Here is a 27,627-nt window from a genome sequence, read left to right on the forward strand (position 1 = left end):
ATGCCACGAGGCATATCTTTGAATATATATATATATATATATATATATATATATATATATATATATATATATATATATATATATATAACATTGTAGGTCAGTTCAGTGCATCTAAAAAGCCAAGTAATGCACGCCACTTTTACGATACACAGTATTTTTTACTTTAATGTTTTTAATTTTGGCTACCGTTAATGTTCATGCAGACGCCTAGGCATCTGTCAATTTGCAAATGTGTCTGTGCTTCTGAGAGACACAAATTAGGCTTCGCAATGGAAAATAGTATTATTTTACACATAAATTGAAGAGATTACGAGAGAGAGATATCCAGGGGAGCTGTGCTTGGGCAATAAACCTTTTCACTGGAGTGGACAATGACTGGGTCCAGCTCAAATGGCACCTGCAAAGCAGCGGTTAAACTCAGTAGACACAGCCGGTCCAAGAGCACCAACAACTACTGCAGCTCCAGCTCTGGTGCCGAGTCCGCTTCCTCCGGCAGCACCGCCAACAACGCCGGCAGGTCCTCCGGTGAGGAAGAGGAGAAAGATGGAGGTGTGCTGTTTTACGTGAACAGGACCGGGTTCCCAATAGAGTGTCCCATCTGGGAGAGGATGTGGACTCATGTGACCAAGATTCACCCCGATGGGAAAGAGATGGTGGACAGAATACGCAATGCTGCATATCTCCCTAAAGTAAGTGCAAGCTTAGTCTCTTACTGCCCACTGGAAGCAAAACGAATGGCTAGGGTGTCCTGTAATTGCCATCACATCTATATGGAAAAATGGCAATTCCATTGGTATTAAAACCAATGCATTATCTCAAGATTTATTTTGCAAGGAAGATCTAAATCGATTTCTAGTTGTCCAGTGTGTTTAAAGAGACTGAATGAAAGGACCTCTGTCAAGATGATGAAGGGTGTACTTGTTATTGCAGTAGCTACACACACTCCCATGATCACAGCTGTCTCACCCAACAGTTGCAATTAAGAGTCATTAAAAGGGAAAACATTGATTTTAAGTATACTTTATCAGGGATTAGAATTGCTGCTTCTGTTTCCTTGCTCTTGCTGAATTGTATTTCTTGACTTATATATTCTGTGACTGTACTGTACTGTATGTCACCCTGGGTAAGGATGTCTGCAAGCAAACAAGTCATAATTGAAATCCTGTAAAGCACTAGTGAACCTCTTGGAATAGACTTCCATTGTGTATTGTGGTGTTGTACCAGTAATGGATATCTAATGGGAAAGAACAAACAAACAAACAAAGCAAACATACTGGATGAGTGAAATTTCAGGTGCATGGTTTGTGTGTCTTAGTTGTGTGTATTGTATTGTCACAGAGCATGTTTCAGTGGGTATTTACGAGCAGTGGAGTTATTTGTGTAAATCTAGTGCAGTCTGCTGTCCCTCCTGTAGACACTGGGCTGACACACTTTCGATCTTCACTGCAGTTTGTTAATCTCTGTGTCATACATGCCAGTTGAAGACACCCCTCAGTCTGTCACAGATCAGTGTTCAGGATGAGTTTTGACATAATGCTCACTATTTCTACATTAGTTAGGCTATAAATGTACAATTAAAAAGATGTATTTAATAGCGTGCAGACCCACTCCTGCCCTTAAAGACTCTAAGTCACTCTAAAGATGGAGGCTACTGGTCCAAACCATGAAATCACTGATAGCACATGTTGCAGCAATCTGTCTTCAGTGTTAATTCAATGTGAACTGCTCCTACACTTTTCATGGATGTAGCTGCTCCCTCCGCCAGCTAGCAACTGATCGGATATCGTGCCAAATTAGCCGCTGCAACACTGGGTCATAATGTAATTCACGGGACTTGTAGTTGTTGCCTTCTCCGTTAATTGCGATAATCCACAACCGAACTACATTTCCCACATTTGCTACCGTAATAACGATTAGTGTAAAATATCGTTATTATCATAGTCACGTACATATTATTAACTTATAGAGTTCAAATATTGTATTCGCACTGTGCGCTCCAAATTGTATTACACACTCGCACAACATTATTTTTACTGGCAAAGGCGAGTAAAACACTCGCCCTGTAGAGCCCCGCAATATGTCAGTGCAGTCTGGGTTGCAGAGGCTCCTGTGTAGGATGACGGGGCGGGTCGTCGCTGGGCGAATTGACGGCTCTTCGATCCAGCAGCAGGCAAAGTTAGTAGATTATCGATCCACGTCTTCTCCCGCCCTCCCAGAGTGAGGAAATACAAGGATGAAAAGATTGTGCCAAAATTAAAAAGGAAATGCATAAATAAATAACCAAATAAATAAAACATGTAAAAAAAAACATGAATACAAAATAAATAAAATACGAAAGAAGTCAATAAATATATACATAGATACAAAATATATTTCGGTTTATTTCCATTGTTATTCATCAATGTACACTCACCTAAAGGATTATTAGGAACACCTGTTCAATTTCTCATTAATGCAAATATCTAACCAACCAATCACATGGCAGTTGCTTCAATGCATTTAGGGGTGTGGTCCTGGTCAAGACAATCTCCTGAACTCCAAACTGAATGTCTGAATGGGAAAGAAAGGTGATTTAAGCAATTTTGAGCGTGGCATGGTTGTTGGTGCCAGACGGGCCGGTCTGAGTATTTCACAATCTGCTCAGTTACTGGGATTTTCACACACAACCATTTCTAGGGTTTACAAAGAATGGTGTGAAAAGGGAAAAGCATCCAGTATGCGGCAGTCCTGTGGGCGAAAATGCCTTGTTGATGCTAGAGGTCAGAGGAGAATGGGCCGACTGATTCAAGCTGATAGAAGAGCAACTTTGACTGAAATAACCACTCGTTACAACCGAGGTATGCAGCAAAGCATTTGTGAAGCCACAACACGTACAACCTTGAGGCGGATGGGCTACAACAGCAGAAGACCCCACCGGGTACCACTCATCTCCACTACAAATAGGAAAAAGAGGCTACAATTTGCACAAGCTCACCAAAATTGGACAGTTGAAGACTGGAAAAATGTTGCCTGGTCTGATGAGTCTCGATTTCTGTTGAGACATTCAGATGGTAGAGTCAGAATTTGGCGTAAACAGAATGAGAACATGGATCCATCATGCCTTGTTACCACTGTGGAGGCTGGTGATGGTGGTGTAATGGTGTGGGGGATGTTTTCTTGGCACACTTTAGGCCCCTTAGTGCCAATTGGGCATCGTTTAAATGCCACGGCCTACCTGAGCATTGTTTCTGACCATGTCCATTCCTTTATGACCACCATATACCCATCCTCTGATGGCTACTTCCAGCAGGATAATGCACCATGTCACAAAGGTCGAATCATTTCAAATTGGTTTCTTGAACATGACAATGAGTTCACTGTACTAAACTGGCCCCCACAGTCACCAGATCTCAACCCAATAGAGCACCTTTGGATGTGGTGGAACGGGAGCTTCGTGCCCTGGATGTGCATCCCACAAATCTCCATCAACTGCAAGATGCTATCCTATCAATATGGGCCAACATTTCTAAAGAATGCTTTCAGCACCTTGTTGAATCAATGCCACGTAGAATTAAGGCAGTTCTGAAGGCGAAAGGGGGTCAAACACAGTATTAGTATGGTGTTCCAAATAATCCTTTAGGTGAGTGTACTTCAGCTTTAAATCGGCATCATGTTCACTACTCAACCAAGTGCATTATGAATCGTCTTTTGATCAATATATTTAAGTTGCGATGCCCAATGATAAAACATCTGTATAGGGTAACAGCCTTGGAAATACTTATTATTCTTAGTAGGGAAATAGGGAGTGAATTCCACCTCTCCAAAACACTCCAAAATTTTCCTAAACGGAGGCGTACATTTTACAATGGTGCTAAACTAAATTAAACTAAAATGGAAGCAACAATGTAACCTTTTCATCTGTTTTTTTTTTCCAATGAAGTAAATGGTGTTTACAAGCCTGATCTGTTAGTCTGATATAGCGTTGTAAAGTGTTGTTCATGGCAATCTTATGAACAAGTCTAATTAAATTAATATTTCTGCACATCAACAGAACACATTTTCTTCAAGGCCTTTTCTAACTTGAAAAACTATTTGGTTTAGCAATCTACTTTTTTTGCACTAGTGCACATTTTCAGGAGTTGGTCACAGGATATGTTTGTTTCAGTTTTGTATGAAGATTTGTTTTTCAATTTGTTTTCTTAGATGGAGGAAAAAAAAAGCTGACTGATGCCCTTTGGTAGTATTGTTTTAAAATCCTACAAAGGATGAATTGCTTGTCATTTCGGAGGAGCTGATAAAACAGACTGCAACATGTAGAAAGTAAAGTTCCTTCTTTGAGCCGTGCCACGCTTTTACATTTATTTCTCCATGATGTACAGGATTTAATGATTGATTGATCTTATTAAGAAGATTGGCAAGGTTTAAGAATACTCAAGAATGACCTTTTAAGCACTTCCAGCAGTAAAAGATTTTTATAGGAAAGAGAAATGGACTGGAACAAGTTTGACATCTGTTTATTATACAAAACACAGCTTGCATGCATTTGTGTATCAGCAACAAATGTTGGAAGGTATATGCAGGGATTTTCCGATGGTCCTTGTCTAAGCCGAATTTATACACCCGATCTAGTTGCATAAAATTTGTCAACCTATAGTAGACTTCAAGAACATTTCCAAAACATCTGTAACGTTTCACTTCTCACCCTTGTCACTATAACAAATCTTATTAGACAAATCAGCATAAACAAATAGCCATGATTATGGGAACCAGACAGGAGTGAATGAACTAGAGACACAGTCAAGGTCAGGTAATGCAGCTGTTTTTTTTGTAACTGTTAGTACACGGCATTCTGATGCTCATTATATTTAATTTATTTTACATTTTATAGTATTTTGTTATATGCAGGCAAATGTAATATTAGTTTGTTAGGTTTACATTATATGTAAGATATAAATACAATAATAAAGTAATGGCATTGGACCAAAATATGTTTTGTTAAATCTGACATCTAATATCTAAGGTAATATCATATTTAAAAGACAAGTATAACTGATGTAGTGCACATATCTGCTTTTTCCTGTTCTGCAACTTTGCATTTGTTTGATATCCTGTTATGAAATATGCTCTCCCGGATCATTTGTTATTTTTCCTGCTTACTGTTCGAACTTTTTGGTAGTTTGCCAGGTAACCCAATTTACTTTCCTTAGTATGAAGGCTATTGTTGCACTTTTGTGCTGAGAGGCAGCTGCATTGATGAACGCATTCCTCAACCACAGGGACTTGCACCACTAAGCTCTGTGCAATGGTAGTTTGTAGTGATGCAAATTAACAGAATATTACATTATTAATGAAAAAAAAACTATTGAATACTTTAAGGCAACAAAAACATCCAAAATGATAATGAAGATAATAAATACTGTGACAAGATGGTAAATCTCAGGTTACAGTTTTGGGGATGTCAATATGACCTCGACAGACACATGAAAGTGGGGATTGTTTATGTGTGATTTGGTGTGGAACTAGAATTTGTTCCTTTAACTTGTTTTAATTACACTGCAGAGTTTAAGAAGACTGTGTTCAAATGGGCAATAAAGTATTATTAACATAAGTAGGTCATTTTAACATGGGTGTTTTATAAACAACATGGTTTTCCAGTAACATTATAGTAAAGTGAATTATGGGTAAAGCAATGAATGGTTTTACTAAACCATGATACAAACCATGGAAAAACCATTTCAAAGTTACTGCATGATATTACCATGGGAAATGTGTACAAATGTACTGTGGTAAACTTTCATAAGGACACTTCATGCTTACTGCCTGTGTTTGAAATTAACTGCATGTGATTAGTTGGTTGATTTAATTAATTACTTGTTAACATAAGTTATTTTATACACAGTAGTCTCTTGGTGGATTGAGTAGGCTAATCGTTCAGAGGGAATGCAATTAGCCTTCACCCAGCTAATTATAGATTGGTTTTCTGATGGCTGTTTTTGTACTTTTCAAAAACAAGAGAGGTTTGCCACTTAAGATCTCAAAATTGATTTCCTATTTTCTCTAATGAGTGGAAAATCAGCTGGGATAAGGCAACATCCATATGAATGGAATGAACTCCTCTCAGCCGTACTTTTGATAACCTAATAACAATTGTCTTCAGTACGTCTTCGCTTGACTGCTAAGCAACAAGTTACTTTTTATTAAATTGTTTACATTGAAGTAGAAACACACAAGCTCCATATGCTAATTATTTATGTATGGAAAAACAATGAAAAGCTTGTCCCTTCATTGTTTGGACGCTATCCAAATGGCCCCTATATTGTTTGTAAACTTTGTTTGATGTTCTTCATAAAAAGTACCATTTTACATTTCCTGTAAATCTGTAAACTCCTCTACTGTACTATTTTATTGACTGGTAAAAATCAAACTTTGTAACAGATTTCCTCATACATTTGTAAGACAGAGTATATTGTTTGCAGTTGCTTTAGCCCTCAACTTGGAATAAAAGACACCTGCTTTGAAAGACCCAGATTCTCGAGAAGATTTGGCTTGTATGTTATGGGTTTCAGTTTACAATTCTCCGATTTTAATGACCTCTTTAGGCGGTATGACTCAGTTCAGAATGGTAGCACACATTTTTTAGCCCTTAAACAAGTTCACAGAGTCATAGGCCGAACAACTGGAGCCAACAGGCTGAATGCTCAGCTATCACCTTGCATGTCCAGGTTTAGTACTTGTCTTAAATGTAACCTATAGGGACATATGTCTAGGTCGTTTATAGCTCAAAGGAATGCTGAGGAATTAAAATCTGAAACATTTGTGCAGCACTTCCATTCGTGTAATTCATTTTAGTATACAGCTCTGGATAAAATTAAGAGACCACTCCACGTAACATTGATTTCTGAACTTGGTCTCTTAATTTTTTCCAGAGCTGTATTAACTGAACCTTTTTAATTGTTCAAGTGGGGATCGTTTTAATGGCATGATCATAATAAAATGCAGTGCTCTTCTCATCTCGGCTGGGTTTCTGCCTCGCTTTTAGGTGTCTTGATAATTGTAGAGGAACAGATTTTGTGTTGATTGTTAATTGAGAAGGGAAATGGGAGTACAAAATTAACCTTAACTTGATTCCTGATAATCTGCTCAATCTGTCTACTTTAATATATGGTCTTACTATTATTAAAATCAGTGGCTGGATTGTAGTTGTGTATAAAAAAAAAAAAAATGTAGGAAAATATTAAAACCTAAATAACTTCATATGCTTCTTAATATATAAGGGTTAGAGTAAAGGTTTAGCCTGGTAAATATAGCAAAATATACAATCATTATTTTGTATATCAAATTGTTTTACTTCAGTAATGTTTTTCTTGAGTGTATTTTTATTTTATTTTCAACATACACATCCTGATGTAGTACAAGTACAATGCATTCATGGTCAAGAAACCATTGTTGTCAGCTTACATCAAGCTTTAGAGAGAGGCATTATTGCAGCAGCTGTTAGTGATGTCAGAAAGATAAAAGCTTAGAGGACACAACCCAGACAGAACAAAACAACATCTTGAACGTGATGTCATTAACAAAGACACCTGTAAGTCTGAAGATAAAGAGAATAAAATAAGTCCATGCTGCAAATTTGCCTATAAAACTCCAATCAGAGAGTGAAATGGTGCTCAGATCACCACAGTTATATAGAAGAAAATATCTGATGCCATATTTGTTTAACTACCAACAGAAGTCTTGAAGTTTCAGCTAAAGTGCCCAGTATGAAGGAGGGGGGGTGGTTATACTGTTCTATGAATGTATTCCTTTTACTGTAGTCAGTGGAAGGAGAGACACTGCAGGTTTGGAAAAGGTAAGTAAGTAGACTAACAAACTAAATTATTTTCAAGTATTAGTGATAATTAATCTTTTAAGTTTTGGATGATTTATTCTCTGTTTCCACCCATTACATTCCTTTTATATAGACCTTAAAGAAGGAATATGCATTGCATTGTTGCTCTAAAGACATCTGCTTTAATTTACAGCATATAAATCGTTTTTTTTTTTTAATTTGCATCCTTCCCTGCAGTTGGCATCATGGGAAATCACAGCCCTGACAGTGTTTTCTCAGAAGCCCCACAATCTGTCTGCTTTGAACAGACAGCCAATTATAAAGCACACGCAACCCAGAGAAAGGAAGCAGTTAACAGTCAGAAATTGATGGCTGATATGTGATCCAAAGGAAACACCTGTGGGAAAGGAATAAATGTTTTCGGAGAAGAGCTAAATTTGAAAAGTGTGGTCATATTCACCAATGGTTCTAAATGCATGTATTTACTGTGTTGCGTTGACACAGCAATCTTACCTATTTTTCCTCAGATTGTGTGGAGTGGGTTGACATGAAATTCAGTAATGTATTGTTTTACAACATTTACAACTACTTTCTGCTACCTTGCTCCTCTTTCTGTTACAACAATAGTTCTGACATTTAATTTGAAGCCTAGAATAACTCATTCGTGTTTGTAGTGTTCTTATTTCTTTGATTTTTGTATATATGTTGTGACTCTAGGTGAATTGTTACAAAGTATAGGAGAAGCTATCTATGCATTCTCAATTGTTTTGAAGTGATAATGATGAAGATGACAATTTGTGTTTTACTGTGTAGTCCTCTCAAATAAATAAATACATAAATAACCAATTTTGTACAAAAATAAACACAAACACACAAAAAAACAATTTCTTGTTCTTGTTGCTTCTCAGTGTTCTGAACTTCTGCATTTCTTGCAGCCTCCAGTGCCATTGGTACCAAACTTCAAACCATCAATGTCCGTCCCAGACTGGTTGCAGGCCATCCAGAACTACATGAAGCTGCTGCAGTATCCTTTCATACTGGTTTCACTTTGGTTCCACACAAACCAGCTCTTGCTGTTCCAGAATAAATAACTTGTTTATCAGTAACTGTAATGAACATCAAAAGTGAGGACATCTAAACAAAACTGAGACATTTCACATTCCATTATTCATAATAGAGTACTAAATGCATCCAGACAGTAAAGTGCTAAAGTATAAACAGTTGCATGGACCAAATGAGAATTGGGTTTGTTGCCAGATTGCAAATAGCTACTGGGGGTATAAAGTGCACCCTACTTGGCTATATCTTTCTGCCATAGCAACCAAATGTCTTGTTATATTTCAACCCTATGGGCTTTATTCCTCTGTAAATAAAATATCTTAATGGCAGATTTTCCTTAATACATCTTGTGAAACATTAAACTAAGAGTTTGTCAGTCAGTGACTGTTTGATGGAGAAACATTCTCATGGAGTTAATTAATTAATCAATCAAGAGTTTGCAATCATTATAATACCGTTACTGTCACAGGAATCTGTCTCCTCCATTAGAGCACAGGATGGCACAGTATTGCCTTTTGTAGTGAAAAGAGGCCTTCGAAGAGGAGCCATTACTCCTGCCTGTCGCATCTTTCATCTGTAAAGGCTATGGGGTCTCTCAAATTGCTTTGTCTCCCTTTTATGTGATTTGGTTCAGCTATTCAGAATGAAAATGTCCCAAAGTGACCTTTGTTCTTTCCTGTTCACACAACTGCTACTTTGATTTAAACCAACTCTCCAATTTGCCATAAACATGATAATGATAATAATTGATTGACAAATATTTTGCTTGAATTAGAAACCGATATAGATTTTGTAATAAAGAGGTAAACTAGTGGTTTTCTTTTTCTGACCACTGGTGTTTTAGTATAATTTCAGTCCATAAATCTCATGCAGTTCAGAACATGAATTTTGTAATCTCCTTAGCTTTGTTGCTGACAGATACAATCACACAGGAACACAGTTCTTTGAAATTAGAAAGACCAGACCTCTGAGTGGGTAAGTGAGGCCTTTTCAATGCATTTTTATTTATTTTGTACATATTTTGTTATAAATCTATCAACTGTGTCTAGTATAATTTCCATAGTTATTCAATAAGATAATTACAGTGAACCACATACAGTGCAATTGCAACGCAGTCACTACATCAGATGAGATGAAGGATTAAAACATGATAAACAGACAGCAAAAATTCAGTGACAGTTCTTCTACAGTGGCTTCATTTTTATGCTGTAAAATGATAACATCAAGTTGAATGGTGCATCTTAAAATGTAAAGATTAGTTTTATATTGCTTATGCTGTTTGAGGAAACTTGAGGCCTCATACTAGTGACACTGGCAGTATATTTGTCCTGTTTCATGAGTGTTTGAATGACAAAGACCTTCACTCAAGGAGTGTCAATGTTCACATGCAGTGATCTATACTTTCTACAGTTAGCTTCTTGTGTTGCTGCAATTCAAGGAGTTTCAGTGATAAAGGCCTTGCAGAAGTAAGTAAAGTCAATGCCATTTAATTCTACCAGTGTTGACACTTATGTTTTAAGCCTGTGCTTTCAAGTTTAGAATGCGGAAACACTGCATTCACCTGGGTTCAATTATTGCTGCATGTATAATCCTTGCTGATATGTGTCAATTGTACAGGAGTCTTAAGGACTGTAAAGTGCTACTGTTTATGATCTCTTCTGTTTCTCAAGGTTAATGGAGACGGCAAGAGAGATGACCAGGGAATCTCTCCCTATCAAATGTCTCGAAGCTGTTATTCTTGGAATGTATCCTTTCAGTAGGCAAGCTTACTATAAATTTGTGCTATAATTACTTATCAAAGATAAAAATATTCTTTGCTGCATTCATACACATTTTAATGAGGGAGGGGGGGCGTGGAGGAATTTCATATGGTAGGCTAATAGAAATGAATATGAACCATATTACTCCAGCAACCACAACAACAAATAAGGGATCTGTAAAAAAACTGTACGTGTTAGATCTTATTTACAGTATGAATGAAAAACACTTTGGATTTGGTGTGTTAAAAGTGTAGCCTCTGACAGAATTACTTGGTTGCTAGGAAACAGAGTAAGAAAGCCAAGATCAACAGTCCCCTCACAGTTTCTGTGCGAGACTATTATGGTTCTAGTTCCTAAAATGGTGCAGGTTACTGTATTGGCATCCGGTTGTCAGGTTTCCTCAATAGTGTTTACTGTCTTGTTTTGAAGGGACAGATTGTTTTAGTTGACATTCCATTTCAAATTAATGAGTGCTAGACTGACTGCTATAGTGTGGAATATGTAATTGTATATGGCTCATTCAGAGTGTGTTATTTTGTGTGCTTTGCAGGCTTGTTTTAGAGGAATGGTTGAAATGCTGAAATCCTTGAGAGAGATCTGTTTATTCTGGTATTATAATATCCATAAAGGGAGAAGACTGGTGTTCTTCTAATGATTCAGACAGCCAAGGGAAGAACATTTCTCCACTGTAACTGGTTTTACCTATTCTGCCATCATTGCTTTGGATAAAACTGTTGTTGGATTTGTGGGTTGTGTAAGTTAATTGAACAAACCTAATGTGTAATTAAAACTAAGATTTAATTTTAATTTGTGTCCAGTTTCTAGCTATGGCTAACACTTATAACAGTACCCTGTAAGCACATTGAATGAGAATAAGTCTTTCTGCTGAAACTAATGTATTTTTCAAGAGCAACATGATAAAAATACCAAGGAATAAGTATTACTCTTCACTAAATTGAGTTTTAAACTAAAATACAGGAGTAGGGCAACCCTGGCTTCACATTCAGCTTGTGTCTACACAAGCTGAGTATCGGTTAACAAACACCTCTTCCCAGCATTCGTTGCTTTGTATCTCTCCGCCACCTCTAATGCCACCATAAAGTATTGTATTTCAGAGATTCTCAGATGCTCACCATATCCTGGAATATTAAATGTGGGTTTTTTGGAGAGAACTACATCATCCTTTCAGCAGTCAGTAGTGTACTCAAGCAAAACCTCTGTGTTAAAGATTCAACAGATGGTCTGTTGATTGTATAACAAGACTCCACCACTTGACCCTGGAAAAGAATTGTCAGAATTCTTGTGGGTTGTGAATGTTAATTCTGATGCAGTCAACTCCACAAAAGGCTGTATCTCAGAGGTCTTCACAGATTAAGAGCTGGAGATTTTAACAGAACTACCATATTCCTGCCGAAAAGTAAATCAAAGCAGCAGAAACTTTGTATATTTAAACTTAACTGTTAAGTTTGTTAAGTTTCATTTTTAATTAAGTGTCTCTCAGTCTCTTTTCAAGAAAAATGCCATCACATTGTTCAGTTGTCAGATGTTTGTATGTATGTACTCATTCATGCATGTAAAAATAAGACCTTTTTAAAGAAATAAAGATGTTTACAATTGTATGGCTTACAATCCATGCACGCCCACAACCTTGGTTCTGTGGCAACTCTAAATGTTCAGGTGACACAACCCTTGCTTGGCAAAAATAAAAGGCAGACTGTTTTGGATAGTTATTCCACCATTCAGTAGCCAAACTTAATTTCCATATTATGTGTAATGGGATACACTTCTACCCTTTAATGTGCCACTAATTTGAGAGCAGTTGCAAAGGGGCTGCCTTTGACAGCTGTTGTGCGTATTCATGAAAGCGTAGCTGGTGTTGTCATGTCTTTTGAACTGTGAGGTAAAATTCCTGTTTGGTTTGGTATTTGCTGTAATGTAATTTAGAGGTTTTTTTTAAGCTACAAGTTGATTAGTCATTGCTATAGCTAATTTACGGACCCCTCTAAATCCAAATCTGATTTTCCAAATGTAAAATAAGAATGTTGGCTAAGGCTCAGTTAAAGCTATACTTTGGAGTATATTAAATAAATAAATAAATAACCTTTAGTAGGTCTGTTAGTGGAATAGCAGGCCACAAATGACTGGACTGTTTGTTATAGTGATATTTCTGACGGTCAGCATAAATAAGCTCTGGGAAACGACTGGGAATTAATTTACAGGATAGCTTTAGTACAGCAGTGAAATTTGTAATGTGTCTAATAAGAAAAAAAAAAATCTTGCATTTTCTTTTGTAAAAGCTAATAATAAATATTTATTTAGTTATTTAGTTCATTTATGTGTTTCAGTTAAACAGGATCCCGTAGTCTTAGAATTATAAGTGTGCCCAGTGTCGGTGTTTGAACTAGATATACTGCAGATTTCACTGAAGTCAAATGAGGATTTATATTTCCCTCAGGAACCATCTGTAATATTCTAAAATGTGTTAATCTCCATGGTTACAACCGCTAAAATGATATGCTTGCTTTCACCTGATCCTGTATCTTCTTAGGCAGGTGTGCTAGTCCTGTTATGTGGATTTATTATCCATATTCTTATGGACATGAGCTGAATTCTTAGAGAAAGTGATGCACAGAGAGAACTGTGAACTCCAGCAGAATTGTTTTGTTGTGCACGTGTTTGAATGTATGAGCATCCTGCTCTTCAAAAAAACCACAATGTTCCTTGTGATCAGATCAGCTGAGCTTTTGAATGTGTGCTGCTGTCCTTTACGAATCCCTTGAGAGGCTGTACAGTGAACTGGCCATTATTAAAAAGGCTACAAGCTGTTATTTTATTTAATGTGAAATGAACACTTCGTGGTAAACCAAAAGATGTGAACAAGTCTGATGAGCTGCTATGGTGTACAATCTTAATGTTCAGTTTTGATTGCCAGCTGATAATGATTTGTTTTGTGATGAGATCTTGTGATATTTTTTTATGGATTGAGATTTTTTTAACTGCCCAAAATTGTTTAATACAAGGGCTTCCAGAGCATTGAGACATGAAGCGGATAAAGCAGGTGAAATCTGTTAACCCACCTACATTAGGATTTTAGGGATTTTTCATACATAGGTATGATATGGGGAAACTTTGTTTTCTTTAAATGGCAAACTTTATCTGTATTTTAGAATTGTGTTAACTATTAAAGGACGTCCACGCTATGCAGCATTCACAGCAACTGCGGACTAGTTTGTATAATATTTTTTGTCTGCTACTGTACATTCATTCTCCAGTATAATTTATTTATTCTGTATAGTCTAATACAGAGATGTGGCAGACAGAGCACTGAGGTATCCCTGTGGCGTCTGTGGGGGAAGGGCTGCTGTGGAGCTTGACTTTCAGCCCAATTAACAGATGGCTATTGGAAACCAAAGAGCTGTAGACCTATTGCTGCTAATGTGGTGGTTTTTTTTTTTTTAGATGCACAGGCAGATTCCATGTCCTAACTCCCTCCTTCTTCCAGTGCATCTGGTTACTGTTTTATGATATTAACATAAAGAGAAGACTACAACAGTAGGCCATAATGGTTGAGAGAAGCTGATTGAAATACACCCTGAAATATAGGGTCAATTAAATTAGGTTTTGTATGGGATAGGAACTAGATTGACGTTAATGTCCCCCAAATTAAAAGGAGCCAATTTAAAAAGTGATGCTTGTAGAGGCATTTCTGAATCACATTCCAAAACCTGGATTTAACCTGGATTTAAAATATGTTCAAAAATGTGTTTGAACTTTTGTTCATTGTTGAATTTATTGAGCCTTTGAGCACTTGGGGAGGTGAGGGGGGGGTTTGGACAAAAGAGAACAGTCAAGTGCCAGATGTTTGGGTAACAATGATTTAAAAGACGAAGGTTAATTGTGTACATTCAATTGTAATGGCCAGTTTACGGTGAAGGACAGTTTACCCCATTTCAAAAGAATTTTTTCGAGAAAACTAAATGCTTAATTTTAAAAATTAAGATTGGTTGACCTTTGCTTTCACCTTTGTACTTAATACAACGTTTTTGATCTTGTTCACTGATCGAATTCCAGTAAAGTTCTACTATACTGTTTGCCTGCTTGGTAGAGAATACTTAAAATAATACATTTGAAAAGTTATTGATGGTTAGAACGTATTTAAAATCTTTAGCACCAGAAGTGAAACTGGTTACATACAGGAGAAAACTGTAATCATGGCTCCAATGTAGAATTTCACTGATTTAAAGTAATTTTGTTATGAGGGGTCAGATTGTTGCCAAGTCAGCATTGAAATTCTCAAATTAGTGTTAAATATTTTGCTCAGCTTCTTATACATTTTATGGTTTGACTTAGTGAAATGGGTAACTGTGGCGGAAGGGTGGCTTGTGTTTCTCCTTTGAAATATTTACTATTGTGGACTAGAAGGATCCTGATCATCCAAGACTAACATTACAGCAAAGTAGAAGTGATTATTGTTCTTTGGGACTTAATTACATAAACAATATTCAGCCTTAATTGAAGCCACAGTTTCATCCATTATTTCCATGATTATCTTAAGGAATGACTCTCGCAATAACAGTATGAAGCATTCCCCCTTAATTAATCCAAGTTCTTTATTATAAATATCTTCATCGATTTTTCCATCACAGTTGTGGTGTTAAACCTTGGTTCTGGACAACTGTCTCTTCTGGATTTTGTTCCAGTTGAGCTGTTATTCAAATCAAGAATTAACTGAACAAATTCAACAATTGCACAGCTATGAAGAAAGACCGGTCCATTCAATTAGGCAAGTTTGGTTCAGATAAGTGTTCAACTTTGTAATTTAGAATTTGGTTGGGGCACAGGGATGCAGGGGTTCCCCAGTGCCAGGGTTGAGAACCACAGCACTGCAGCCTTCTCTTCCTGTTGATCTGTCACTTTGTCTTTCTACCTAAAGCACAGAAAGTGCCTGTAATTGTTAATGCCATAACCCCACGAATTCTCAGCTACCTGACCAATGGGCTGACATCTGTGGAGCGCTTTCCCATCAGCTTTAAGACTCAGTTTTCAGGGAACTATTTCCACCATGTGGTGCTGGGTGTCTACTGCAACGGCCGCTATGGCACTGTGGGAATGAGCCGGCGGGCCGATCTCATGGACAAGCCGCTGGCCTTCCGCACACTGAGCGAGCTGGTGTTTGAGTTCGAGGACTCCTACCGCCGCTACCTGCACACTGTCAAGAAGGTGAAGATCGGCCTCTACGTGCCTCATGACCCCCACGTCTTCCAGCCCATTGAGTGGAAGCACCTGGTTCTCAACTCCAGCAAGGTGGGCAGAGAGGACATGCGCAAGGACTTGGAGAAGCACGCCAGGGACATGAGGATGAAGGTGGGTCAGATGAAGATTTCACTGCTGTCGAAAATAAAGAAACAAAGAAAGAAAGAGACCGTTGGATATTCAATAGAAATTACAACCTTGTGGCCTGCATACATACACTTGTACAATGTTGGGGAACCCTGTTCTAAGGTCTCCCTTTTGTGTTCCACCTCAAGTTCAATGGCTTCATTGAACCATTTATTTGCTAAACTGAACCAGTTATGCAGGTTGCAATTATTTGGGGGTGTGAAGTGATCTACATTACCTGCAGGACTATTATCCTAATGTAAACCTAGTTCATAGTTTTGTAATAGTTTTCAAATGTTTTAAAGTGTGCAGCATTTGATATACATATATTTTTTGTAATGTGACATGCTTATAATTCCTGCTTATACTCAAGAATAATAAAATTACCTATTACCCCTTTTCCTATTGATATACTCTGCTTCCTCTTGGTGGAGTGACTTTTATGAAGGTTTTCATTGTGTGCATGAACCCACGAGATTTGTTGAGCTGTTACACTTTTAGCAGCTGTCATCTTACAGGAATCTCCTTGCAATGGATCGTATTAAATAACCATTACAGTTCTGTGCAGAATTCCTTGAATTCCTGTCTGAAAGCATTATGTAGCCTATTAGTAATTTCAAGTGACAATCCTATTTAAACACATTTAATTTGGCAGTGATAAAAGTTAAGGGATTTTAAAGGAAGGCTACATTTTACTGCCTTGTTCTTCTCCAGCTGTGGCCTGATATTTGCCTGTAATAAGATTAAAAATGGCATGAAATGTAGGTCATATCCCTACAGCTGCTGTTTGCTAGCAAGCCCTTCTTGGCATCAATAGCTGACCTTTCTCAGCTGTGCACAGCAGACCTTGATAATAGGATTAAAAAAAACATTTTTCAGGAAAGAAAATGGGAGAATTTGACGCATGACAAAACCTGAAGAAATAAAATCAATGACAGATTGCCAATTTCTGAAAGTATATTTTTCAGGTAACACAGACCAGAACATAAAGAAACAGTGTGATTTAATTAAACCATGTGTTGAATTGATGGGTTCTGTTCAGAGTTGCATATTTAATAATTCCCTATCCCTAGTACTTCTACATGTTCAAGAATGTAATTCTAAAGATTAAGAAAGGTCTGTCATGAAAACATTCTCTTTGATAATTATTTTCTTTAATACACTGAACAATGTCATTTTTTTAAATATATATATATATTTTTTTTTGTTTTGTTTGTTTTTTTTAATTTTCAAAAGGCTTGTGTGCATTCTGAGTTCAGAATGAGTCTTGACAAACTTTTGCACAGTTGACATCTGCTCATTGAATAGGAAATTGTGGACAGGCTTCTGAAGCTCTAAAATACACCGATCAGCCATAACATTATGACCACTGACAGGTGAAATGAAAAACACTCTTAATCTCATTATCATGACACCTGTCAGTGGGTGGGATATATTGAACAAGTTAACATTTTGTTCTCAAAGTTGATGTGTTAAAAGCAGGAAAAATGGGCAAGCATAAGGATCTGAGCGACCTTGACAAGGGCCAAATTGTGATGGCTAGACGACTGGGTCAGAGCATCTCCAAAACTGCAGCTCTTGTGGGGTGTTCCCGGTCTGCAGTGGTCAATACCTATCAAAAGTGGTCCAAAGAAGGAAAAGCAGTGAACCGGCGACAGGGTCATGGACGGCCAAGGCTCATTGATGTACGTGGGGAGCGAAGGCTGGCCCGCGTTGTCTGATCCAACAGACGAGCTACTGTAGCTCAAATTGCTGAAAAAGTTAATGCTGGTTCTGATAGAAAGGTGTCAGAACACACAGTGCATTGCAGTTTGTTGCGTATGGGGCTGTGTAGCCACAGACCAGTCAGCATACCCATACTGATTCCTGTCCACTGCCGAAAGCGCCTACAATGGGCACGTGAGCATCAGAACTGGACCACGGAGCAATGGAAGAAGGTGGCCTGGTCTGATGAATCATGAGTTCAAGGTGTTGACTTGGCCTCCAAATTCCCCAGATCTCAATCCAATCGAGCATCTGTGGGATGTGCTGCACAAACAAGTCTGATCCATGGAGGCCCCACCTCGCAATTTACAGGACTTAAAGGATCTGCTGCTAACATCTTGGTCCCAGATACCACAGCACACCTTTAGAGGTCTAGTGGAGTCCATGCCTCTTCGGGTCAGGGCTGTTTTGGCGGCAAAAGGGGGACCTACACAATATTAGGCAGGTGGTCATAATGTTATGGCTGATCGGTGTATGTTCAAATTTGATCAAACTAAAGAAACCTACAACAAGTTACTGTTAACTCCACTGCTCAGTATGGTGATTTTAATGCAATTCATGAAAAGTTAATGGTTTCATTTTTTTTTTTTTCAATCTAAAGGTTTTCTATTGGAATTGTCCTTAGCTTCATCTCAAGTTCAATTGCTGAGCATTACAAAGATGTCCGCCTTTTATAGGAATAAGATGCCATACTATTTAACCTTCTGTATTCAGGTAGCTCTCCTTCGAAAATAAGTTTGTGCTTAAAAAAAGATTGTAGTTTTTCACCAGACTTGATATTGGTGTCATTAGAAAGGGTGCCAATTGCATTATCTAATGTTCAATTTATAATGCATTTTACTTGACAGGCTTTTTGTGAGAAAAGGTTTTGTGAGACTGCCTCACTAGTAGGTTATTTAGCAACCATTCTGCAGATTTTTTAGATTGTTCGGGAATAACAAAGTCCATTAAATCAATCGGCAATATGAATTGGGGAAACCCGAGCTGTCTATTAACTGTTCTAAATAATTAAATCTTATATCCCATCATGATCCAATTTGACACAGACCTGCTCCTTCAATGCACCAGAGACAATGTATGGTATAGGAATATTAGAATAACTTTGTGTGAATAAAATCAGGAATGTTTGGAAACATTTGATGAAATTGATAATTACTTATGCAATGATAAACCAATCGGGGGATAATATAAAATCTGACGTTGTCTGAAGTTCAACCTGAAGGGGTATCCATGGAAACAAAGCCTGGGCTGCTGCTGTTGATCTGTGGGAAAACAGAACTGGGATAGTGTTTCCTAGTGTTCGTTTCTTGCTTAAAATAAAGTGCATTCTCTTTTCCTTGACAGATCCTGAAATCCTCGACAGCTCAGTCTCCCATCAAAGAACGATCGAGAGGCAAGTCGCTGTCTCCATGCCGGAGGCAAATAAGCCCTCAAAGACGCCACCTTCACAGACGAGAAAAATCGTAAGTAACTCTGCAGCTTCTAATTATAATGTATTTATTTATCAGTCTTCATGGATACTTACTGGATGAAATAAGTGTTTTGTATTAAAGTATATATTAGCTTCATTAGTTCTCTGAGAACAGGAGAAACCAATGTTAATGGGGAAAAAAATAAAATAAAAAAATAACTTTTTTAAATATGGTTGTATTTTCCTGCAGTTAACTCCTTTGAGAATAAATTTATTTATTCTTATTTTGCTGTGGAGAGATCCTTAAAACTATCAAGCTAATGTACACTTTTTAAACTGAAGCACCAAATAAGTACATTTATATACAATAGATTGCTCCCCTCAGACTTCAATGCCATAAGTATTCTGAATGGATTCAACCATCATAAACTGAAATAAACTGAATGCTGATAGCTTGCAAAACAAAATCATGAGGCTATGTTTGGAATAATCAGTTTTTGTTTTCTAATCTGCAAATCAGTTTTGCTTGCAGAACAAAATATTATCCACACTTAAACTTTTAAAGACAGCCTTTGATAAATGGATGGCAGTGTCTATGATTACATTATTATTTCCCTCTCTGGCTTCAATCAAACATTTGTGCACAAAGATAAGAATTTATATGTTATTGCCCCGCTCCCTTTCAAATGGTCCATGACTTACAAGCCTTTACCTTATGATGGTGGACCATTAGTTTGTAGTAAGCTGTAATAATAGGTGCTAATAATGATATGCTATCATTAGTTTAAGAGTTAAATTGCCATCTCAGAAAAAGAAAAAATATAATTTATGAGCTCTGTTCTTTCTAAAGGAGAACATTCAATTATTTAGTCAGTATTTCAAAATTAGACATTTGTCAACATGAGACATTTCTGCTTTGTCAGTGAAGGTCAGGGTAGGTCCCTCACGATGCACACATTTCCCTGGAGCTGTAGCAGCAGTAATTGAGTGAGGAACATGCTTAGGAATTATTATAATCTAACATAACGTGTCGTTTTCAAAGGCATGACAAATGTGTGACAGGGCCAATCATCAGCTCGGGGACCCTGAAACAGAAACTAAATTAATAATAGCTGTCCATCACAATCTGAAATGTTTTGATTTGATTTGCCCCACCCCCCCCATTTAGAAATGTTTCTGCCACTCACATTTCAATTTGAAAGGGACCGATCCGGTATTAAGCTTTTAATTTCATCCTCTTTTCTGCTAACCCTGTTATGAATGCCTGTTTTTTTTCTTAAAAAAGGTTTGGACTTAAGTCTGATCTGATGGGAAAAACACATGAAGCATTTTTAAATTTTGCAGTTGTCTCTGGGTTTGTGTTTTGCTGATCCAGATGATATGCTGTATTCAGAAATGCAGAGTAGTTGGAATGGAACTAGAGCGCCATTTGTATTCATTGTGCTGGGAGTTTTTTTATTTTTTTATTTTTTTTAATTATCATTTTTTCTGCTGCAGTCATCCAGGGATTTGAATGTTCAATTCAGAACTCACCCCATTAGTTCCCAATGGATACAAAACCCAGCTGTTTGTATTTAAATAGCAGAACAAAAAGAGCTACACACTCCAAAAGTATTAATGAGTTGCAGGTTTACAAGGCTATGCCATCACCTAAGTTCAATGAAAAGTAAGCTGCAAAATCTATTACAATTGCAATGATTATTTGATTGTTATAGTGAAAAATGCTTTCATGATAAAATGCATGAGTTATTACAATACAAAGTATATAGGTTTTTAATCGTATTTTAATATGATCTGGCTTCAGTCTGCCAGCTGCAACAGGGCAAGAGAAATCAAGTACATAATATTAATATTTATTCTGTGTCTAAAGTGCTACATTCACAGATCCTGTGTTACATATCACAGTTCATATCACAGTGTCATTGCCTAAACTGTGTACTTTACACCCCCACCCCCCAATCTGCAGCTTTGGGGCTCACCTGGTAAAGAAGGTGCTCAAAGCATAGTCCTGTTTCCAAAGAGCCGATTATTGCAATTGTCTTGATGTTGTTCGCTTATCCATTGTGGCTTCCAGTTTTGCAGTGCACACATAATTGCCAGTTGCTGAGGCTTGTCTAGAAGGGAAATGGTAAGGTGGTCCAATTCGCTGACAGTGCCTTGCAATAATACACCCTGCATCTACATATCTGTGTTTGTGAAGGTGACGGCATAATTAGTGGCTATCTACCCCAGCAATGCAATAATACCATAGAAATGGTAGTTTGCTGCACTGATTACAGGAAAGAGTCTGAGGTCTGTGCCTGTCTGTCTCCATCCTTCCCCACCTGCTTGTAATTATTTATAGGCTATTCTTTGACACACAAAGTGAGTGTTCCAGTTGTCGACTTCTCAGATGTTAATTAGAGAGATAATTTCAGTCTCTTAATCACAGCTGTGGTGTGAAAACAAGTTGCCGACTGTGTTCCCCTCATCGGCAGGAAAGGTGTTGGATTTTCTTTCTTCTATTCTTTAAATCTTAAACTTCTTAAAACTTAAGGCTGTCAAGAGTTTTCAATTGGTTCAGCAGTAAGCAGTATTTATTATTGCCAGATTGCCATAGTGCTTTAGAAAATGTATGTAAACAAGTGGTTCATTTTCCTAATGAACTGCAGCTAAGGAACGCATGTTAAAAGAAGGGACAAACACAAGCTTACAAATTGTTATTTTGAATTATTATTTTTTAAACAGTTTTCCTACGATCCCAAAATGAACAGTCTCCTGCCTTGGTTTAGATGGTTTACTTGGGTTTACAAGTGTCATTGTAGGGTTGTTTCCTGGCTTAGGAATTAATAAACTATACTTTCTTTGTTTGCACTTTTATTAATTCTAATAATAACGATGTGTGTGTTAAATTCTATCTATGAATGTTTTATAAATCCCAAAGCATTCCTGTAAGCATATAACCATGGATTTATGGTCTCCCAGAGAATCATTTTAGACCTCAATTAAAGACGTATAATGAAGACAGTTTGTCAGCAGTTTAGCATTGCTTGTAAAGCCAGAAAAGCAATTTGGCTTTTTAGTCGGGTATGATGGATGCTATTAACCCATTAAATAGTTATGGAAAATTGCTGAGAAGAGATTTCAGTATATGAAGGCATGAAATGTAGTTGCTTTTTTCTTCATGCCTTGACTAAGAAGATTAAATAATTATAAAGCACATCCCTTGAGATGAAAGTATGTAAGTACTGTTGCTTTCTGTTAGATGCTTATGAGGAAGATTGAACAGTAAACTGAACAACTGAGCACAGTCAGGATGCTTTCTCACCGGGAGTAAGTTTAGAAATGTTGTATTTTTACATGTTTTTTAAATATAATGCTAGTATGTAATGTTAGCTATGAAGTCATATGTAAGAGTTAAGAAGATAGACATTCAGACCTATTCTGAGAAACTTAAAAGGCAGTGGAGACCTTACGTTCTAGGTTTATCTCATGCTTATTGTGTTACATTTTTGAACAATCAAATTGTTTATTTTCTGTTGCCAGCTTGTGACGGCTCCCTTACCATTGTTTGTCCTCTGTTTCTGTCACCCACCCACAGTCTTGTCAACTACGGCCGCTCCCAGCTGCACCATCCCACCCCACGTGTCATTATCAATTTCTTCCCACTCCTTCGCCAGCTCTGCTCTCTCCTTTCGTTTTGTTCCCCTCTTCAATACAGGCACGGTTTCAAAATTCCAATATCGAAGAGTATAGTCACATCCTAATAGATTTAATTACATTGAAAATAAATAATAACATAAATAAGTGAATATATTAAACTTGTTTTTACACCTAGAAAGGTTTTATTTTCAAGCGTTGGCGATTTATATTTTGTATTTTAGTCAGCCTTTTGCACAGCATCCGTTATTATTTTAAAATATCCTCCGTCAAGTCATTCTTTGGCTGCAGCACTCTGGGAGAATTCACTAGCCAACATCAGTTGCAGCCAAGCTTTGTGTCAGTCGGTTTTGATCTGACAGCCTTTTTATTTTAGTCTGGCAGTATTTTAAATGCAAAGGTGACTGCAGCATTTGGCAGTTGATAATGCATCAATCTGATGGCAACGCAGCCAGGGTATTTCTTCATCGTATTATTTTTGAGATCTTTTGCTGGCTTGAACGCAATTTCACCTTTAACTCTTAGAAAGGCTAATATAATCTATTGAGTACAGTTGGTTGTGCAGTCCAAATTACAGCCAACTGTTGGTGTGGCAGCTGGTCAGTTGTGTGCCTCGTGTATGAGACTCTTGAATAACCCGTTTACTAGCAATAAGTAAATTCCAGTCAGTGAGAGGACACTGCTGTAATTAGCCTTTCATGCAGTGAAGAGAAAAGCGAAAAACCTGGGTTTCCCATTTAAACATTTTCTCAATGGAAATTGTAGCCATTATAAAAGTGTTTTCATGGTCTTATTTCAGTAACACATCTTGACTTTCATATCCTTTTCAAAGGACTTAGTGTCTGTGATTGACCACTCCGTATCTTCTGTCAGATGACTGCAGTCAGTTGCTACAGGGCTGTCTAGTCCTTGAAGTCATCTTGGATTTTTGGGGGTTTTTATGCTTGTGAATAGAAGAGGTCTTGCAACTGTAGAAGCTGCAAGTACATCATCAGCATTGCAATATTTGTTTATACGTGTTTTAACATCAGAGGAGATTGACGACTGAAATATTTATTTTTTCATTTTAAAGGTTTTCAGATATGTATAATGAATGATGAGATATTTTCAGGTTCTGGTTTACCAGTGTATCTGAAATAGGAGGTAGACCTTTGCTTGCTGCTTATAATTTTGAGTATTATAAATCGTGTGGTGGTGGTGTTGGGGCGGGGGTCGTAAAGCATTCATTATAATTGCAAGAAAGACCTGAGGTTACTTCTCAGGGAAGTGTGATCACTGGTTGTTGGACTTCAGAGAAACTACCTTATTACCAGGATTCTTTTGTATGCAATTATAAAAAGAAAAGAAAAAGATCAACCCTGTTGTTTGGTGTAGGTGAAAATGTGTGCAGTTTATTTTTTATGTGGTATAATTCTGAAAAAAAAATAGAGAAAATCTTGATAGAGGAAACAAAATGCATTATGCATTATTCCTTTGGTCACCCTTGACTACTGTACAACTGCTCTTGTTAAAAGCCCTGTCTTCAGCTGTGCAGTTATTAAGGGAGAATAGATTTCATTGATTTTATCTGGCTCGGCAGAGTAAAGCCGATTTCATAAGTGCTTAAGGTTTGAAAAAGGCCGCATAATTGACTGCAAGCAAACTGCAAAATGCTCTCCAGGCTTGCGATTAGTTGTTTTTGCTGAGCAAGCCCCCAGTTCAAAGTCAGTGGAGAGCAGGGGGGATGCCGACTGATCTGAAATGCGAGAATATTGCGGTATCTTGGGTCTGATTTGAAATATACAGTAGGAAAGGAAAAGATCAGATTTTTCCATAATAGAACTGCAGGCAGCGTTCAGGCTTTTTAAGCTGTGTGTGAAACAAAGCTTGTGAAAGCCCAATAAGGTTCTGTGCCATGCATTTGTTCAAGACTCTGAACCCCGACAGTAAGTTAATAAAACATATATTATTATTTATTTAAAAAGGCTTTCTTTCATACTTGTAAAAATAATAAAAATAAGTGTTTTAAACCAGACTGAAGTATGAATACTATTAGCACTTTCTTGTCTTTTGAAGCATACTGGGTTTTACTAGAGGGACTACAAAGTGAAGAAATCGCAGGTTTCAGAGTTATTCTTTATTTCCATTTACCAATCTTAATGGTACCCAATCAGTGACACCATTCACCATCACATTGCAAAGCAGGGATCACACATCTAGTACTGTCCTGCACAATACTTTTAGCCTATAGCTGCTATTTGTGCAGTCATTGGGAATTCTGTGCATTGACACTGAACGCAGCTAGAATTAGGCTCTGTGACTTCCATACTGTTGTACTCAGTCATCCTTAATATTCGTATATCAAGGAAATGGAACCATAGAACCATGCCAATCACTTTGGAACCCTCATTTAAGGGCTGTTTTTAATGCGTGTTGTATATAACTAGCATGTGATGGATCCCATCTCTAGTAAAACATGTATTTATCCCTTTACAGGCCTGCTGTGGTGGATCGGAAACCTGCTGAGCTCAGCACTTTGAATGATGCAGGCTACCAAATCCGGATATGAAGAATCCATAGGATGAAACTGCCTATCACTTATATTTTATTTTTCTTCCTGTTGTGCTCCTTTTTTGCACTTTACTTTGCAATCAGCTTCTTTTATGTATTTAATGGACACTGTGCATATATATGTTTTCTTAATTTTTACTTTTCTTTTTGGAAGTTCAAAGGCTCTGTACCAGAGGTCAGATAATAATCAGCACACAATGACAAAAATATCAATGAAATGAAAGCGTAAAAAGCACATCAGAACAAAGGAACATCTTTTGGCTGATTTTTAACTTTAAGCCTGGGGATATCTGTCTACCAACCTTCTTCATCTAGGCACAGACATCAAGAGGATCTTGCAAAACCCTCAGAATATGGACAACAGGACTGTGTTGTGCAGGCAAACTGTACTCGATTGACTTTCCTTTACAGTGGAGGATATTTTTATTTTATTTCACAAAGAGATTCAAAAAGCATATACTGCTATACATAGTGTTTGTGTATATAGGCTAGTAGTTTGGCTCAATCTGAAACCTGGAACTTGTAGTAGTCTTGGGAGGAAAACGGATCAAGTATCATATCGTGCAATGCAAGTATACGAATGAAGAAGGCATCAAAGAGAGAAACAGCGTGTCATCTTGAAATGAGATGCAAACAATTGCCTGTCAGTGTGATGGAGCTGGCAGTCCTGTCTTCCATGGCACTCTATTTACATGTTCTGCATTTGAAACTGCAATCTTAGATGTTCAAAAGACGGAACATATTTGTGAAGTATATTGTGCCACTTTACATTCAGGTCTATTAAAATGCTAATGCAAAAAAGAAAATAAGAATATAACATCACAGACTTGCAGAAATTCAAACCTTACACCTAAATTGGTTTTAAACAAAATACATGTAATTATTCTGGGGACAGATTCTGAGTTGGAGAAGGTTAGGCTGAATGTTAGAAGGAGTGTGATGTTGTTTTGCCACTTTGCCGTGTCATGTTTAAGCACCACTCTAATTCATGTACAGTGAGGGGAAAAAAGTATTTGATCCCCTACTGATTTTTTACGTTTGCCCACTGACAAAGAAATGATCAGTATATAATTTTAATGGTAGGTGTATTTTAACAGTGAGAGACAGAATAACAACAAAAAAATCCAGAAAAACGCATTTCAAAAAAGTTATAAATTGATTTGTATGTTAATGAGGGAAATAAGTACTTGATCCCCTATCAATCAGCAAGATTTCTGGCTCCCAGTTGTCTTTTATACAGGTAACGAGCTGAGATTAGGAGCACTCTCTTAAAGGGAATGCTCCTAATCTCAGCTCGTTACCTGTATAAAAGACACCTGTCCACAGAAGCAATCAATCAATCAGATTCCAAACTCTCCACCATGGCCAAGACCAAAGAGCTGTCCAAGGATGTCAGGGACAAGATTGTAGACCTACACAAGGCTGGAATGGGCTGTAAGACCATCGCCAAGCAGCTTGGTGAGAAGGTGACAACAGTTGGTGCGATTATTCGCACATGGAAGAAACACAAAATAACTGTCAGTCTCCCTCGGTCTGGGGCTCCATGCAAGATCTCACCTCGTGGAGTTTCAATGATCATGAGAACGGTGAGGAATCAGCCCAGAACTACACGGGAGGATCTTGTTAATGATCTCAAGGCAGCTGGGACCATAGTCACCAAGAAAACAATTGGTAACACACTACGCCTTGAAGGACTGAAATCCTGCAGCTCCCGCAAGGTCCCCCTGCTCAAGAAGGCCTGTCTGAAGTTTGCCAATGAACATCTGAATGATTCAGAGGAGAACTGGGTGAAAGTGTTGTGGTCAGATGAGACCAAAATCGAGCTCTTTGGCATCAACTCAACTCGCCGTGTTTGGAGGAGGATGAATGACCCCAAGAACACCATCCCCACCGTCAAACATGGAGGTGGAAACATTATGCTTTGGGGGTGTTTTTCTGCTAAGGGGACAGGACAACTGCACCGCATCAAAGGGACGATGGACAGGGCCATGTACCGTCAAATCTTGGGTGAGAACATCCTTCCCTCAGCCAGGGCATTGAAAATGGGTCGTGGATGGGTATTCCAGCATGACAATGACCCAAAACACACAGCCAAGGCAACAAAGGAGTGGCTCAAGAAGAAGCACATTAAGGTCCTGGAGTGGCCTAGCCAGTCTCCAGACCTTAATCCCATAGAAAATCTGTGGAGGGAGCTGAAGGTTCGAGTTGCCAAACGTCAGCCTCGAAATCTTAATGACTTGGAGAGGATCTGCAAAGAG

The 27,627-nt window shown here is 37.7% G+C and overlaps 1 protein-coding gene across 2 annotated transcripts; it reads left to right on the forward strand.

Annotated features, from left to right (window-relative positions):
- Positions 1–48: 48 nt before the first annotated feature.
- vash2 (vasohibin 2) lies at positions 49–26,436 on the forward strand. 2 transcript variants are annotated; one of them, XM_066705021.1, is made up of 7 exons: positions 51–689; positions 8,743–8,831; positions 9,785–9,841; positions 10,537–10,611; positions 15,609–15,990; positions 19,114–19,232; positions 25,295–26,436. In XM_066705021.1, the coding sequence occupies exons 1-7, from the start codon at positions 372–374 to the stop codon at positions 25,365–25,367; spliced, it is 1,113 nt and encodes a 370-aa protein (XP_066561118.1). In that variant the 5' UTR covers positions 51–371; the 3' UTR covers positions 25,368–26,436. The 2 variants fall into 2 exon arrangements, with proteins under 2 accessions (XP_066561039.1, XP_066561118.1); XM_066704942.1 differs by lacking the exon at positions 25,295–26,436 and having other exon boundaries at positions 49–689; positions 15,609–19,227.
- Positions 26,437–27,627: the final 1,191 nt, after the last annotated feature.

This window comes from Amia ocellicauda, chromosome 1, assembly GCF_036373705.1.
Source record: "Amia ocellicauda isolate fAmiCal2 chromosome 1, fAmiCal2.hap1, whole genome shotgun sequence".
In the NCBI taxonomy this organism is placed as follows: Eukaryota; Metazoa; Chordata; class Actinopteri; order Amiiformes; family Amiidae; genus Amia; species Amia ocellicauda.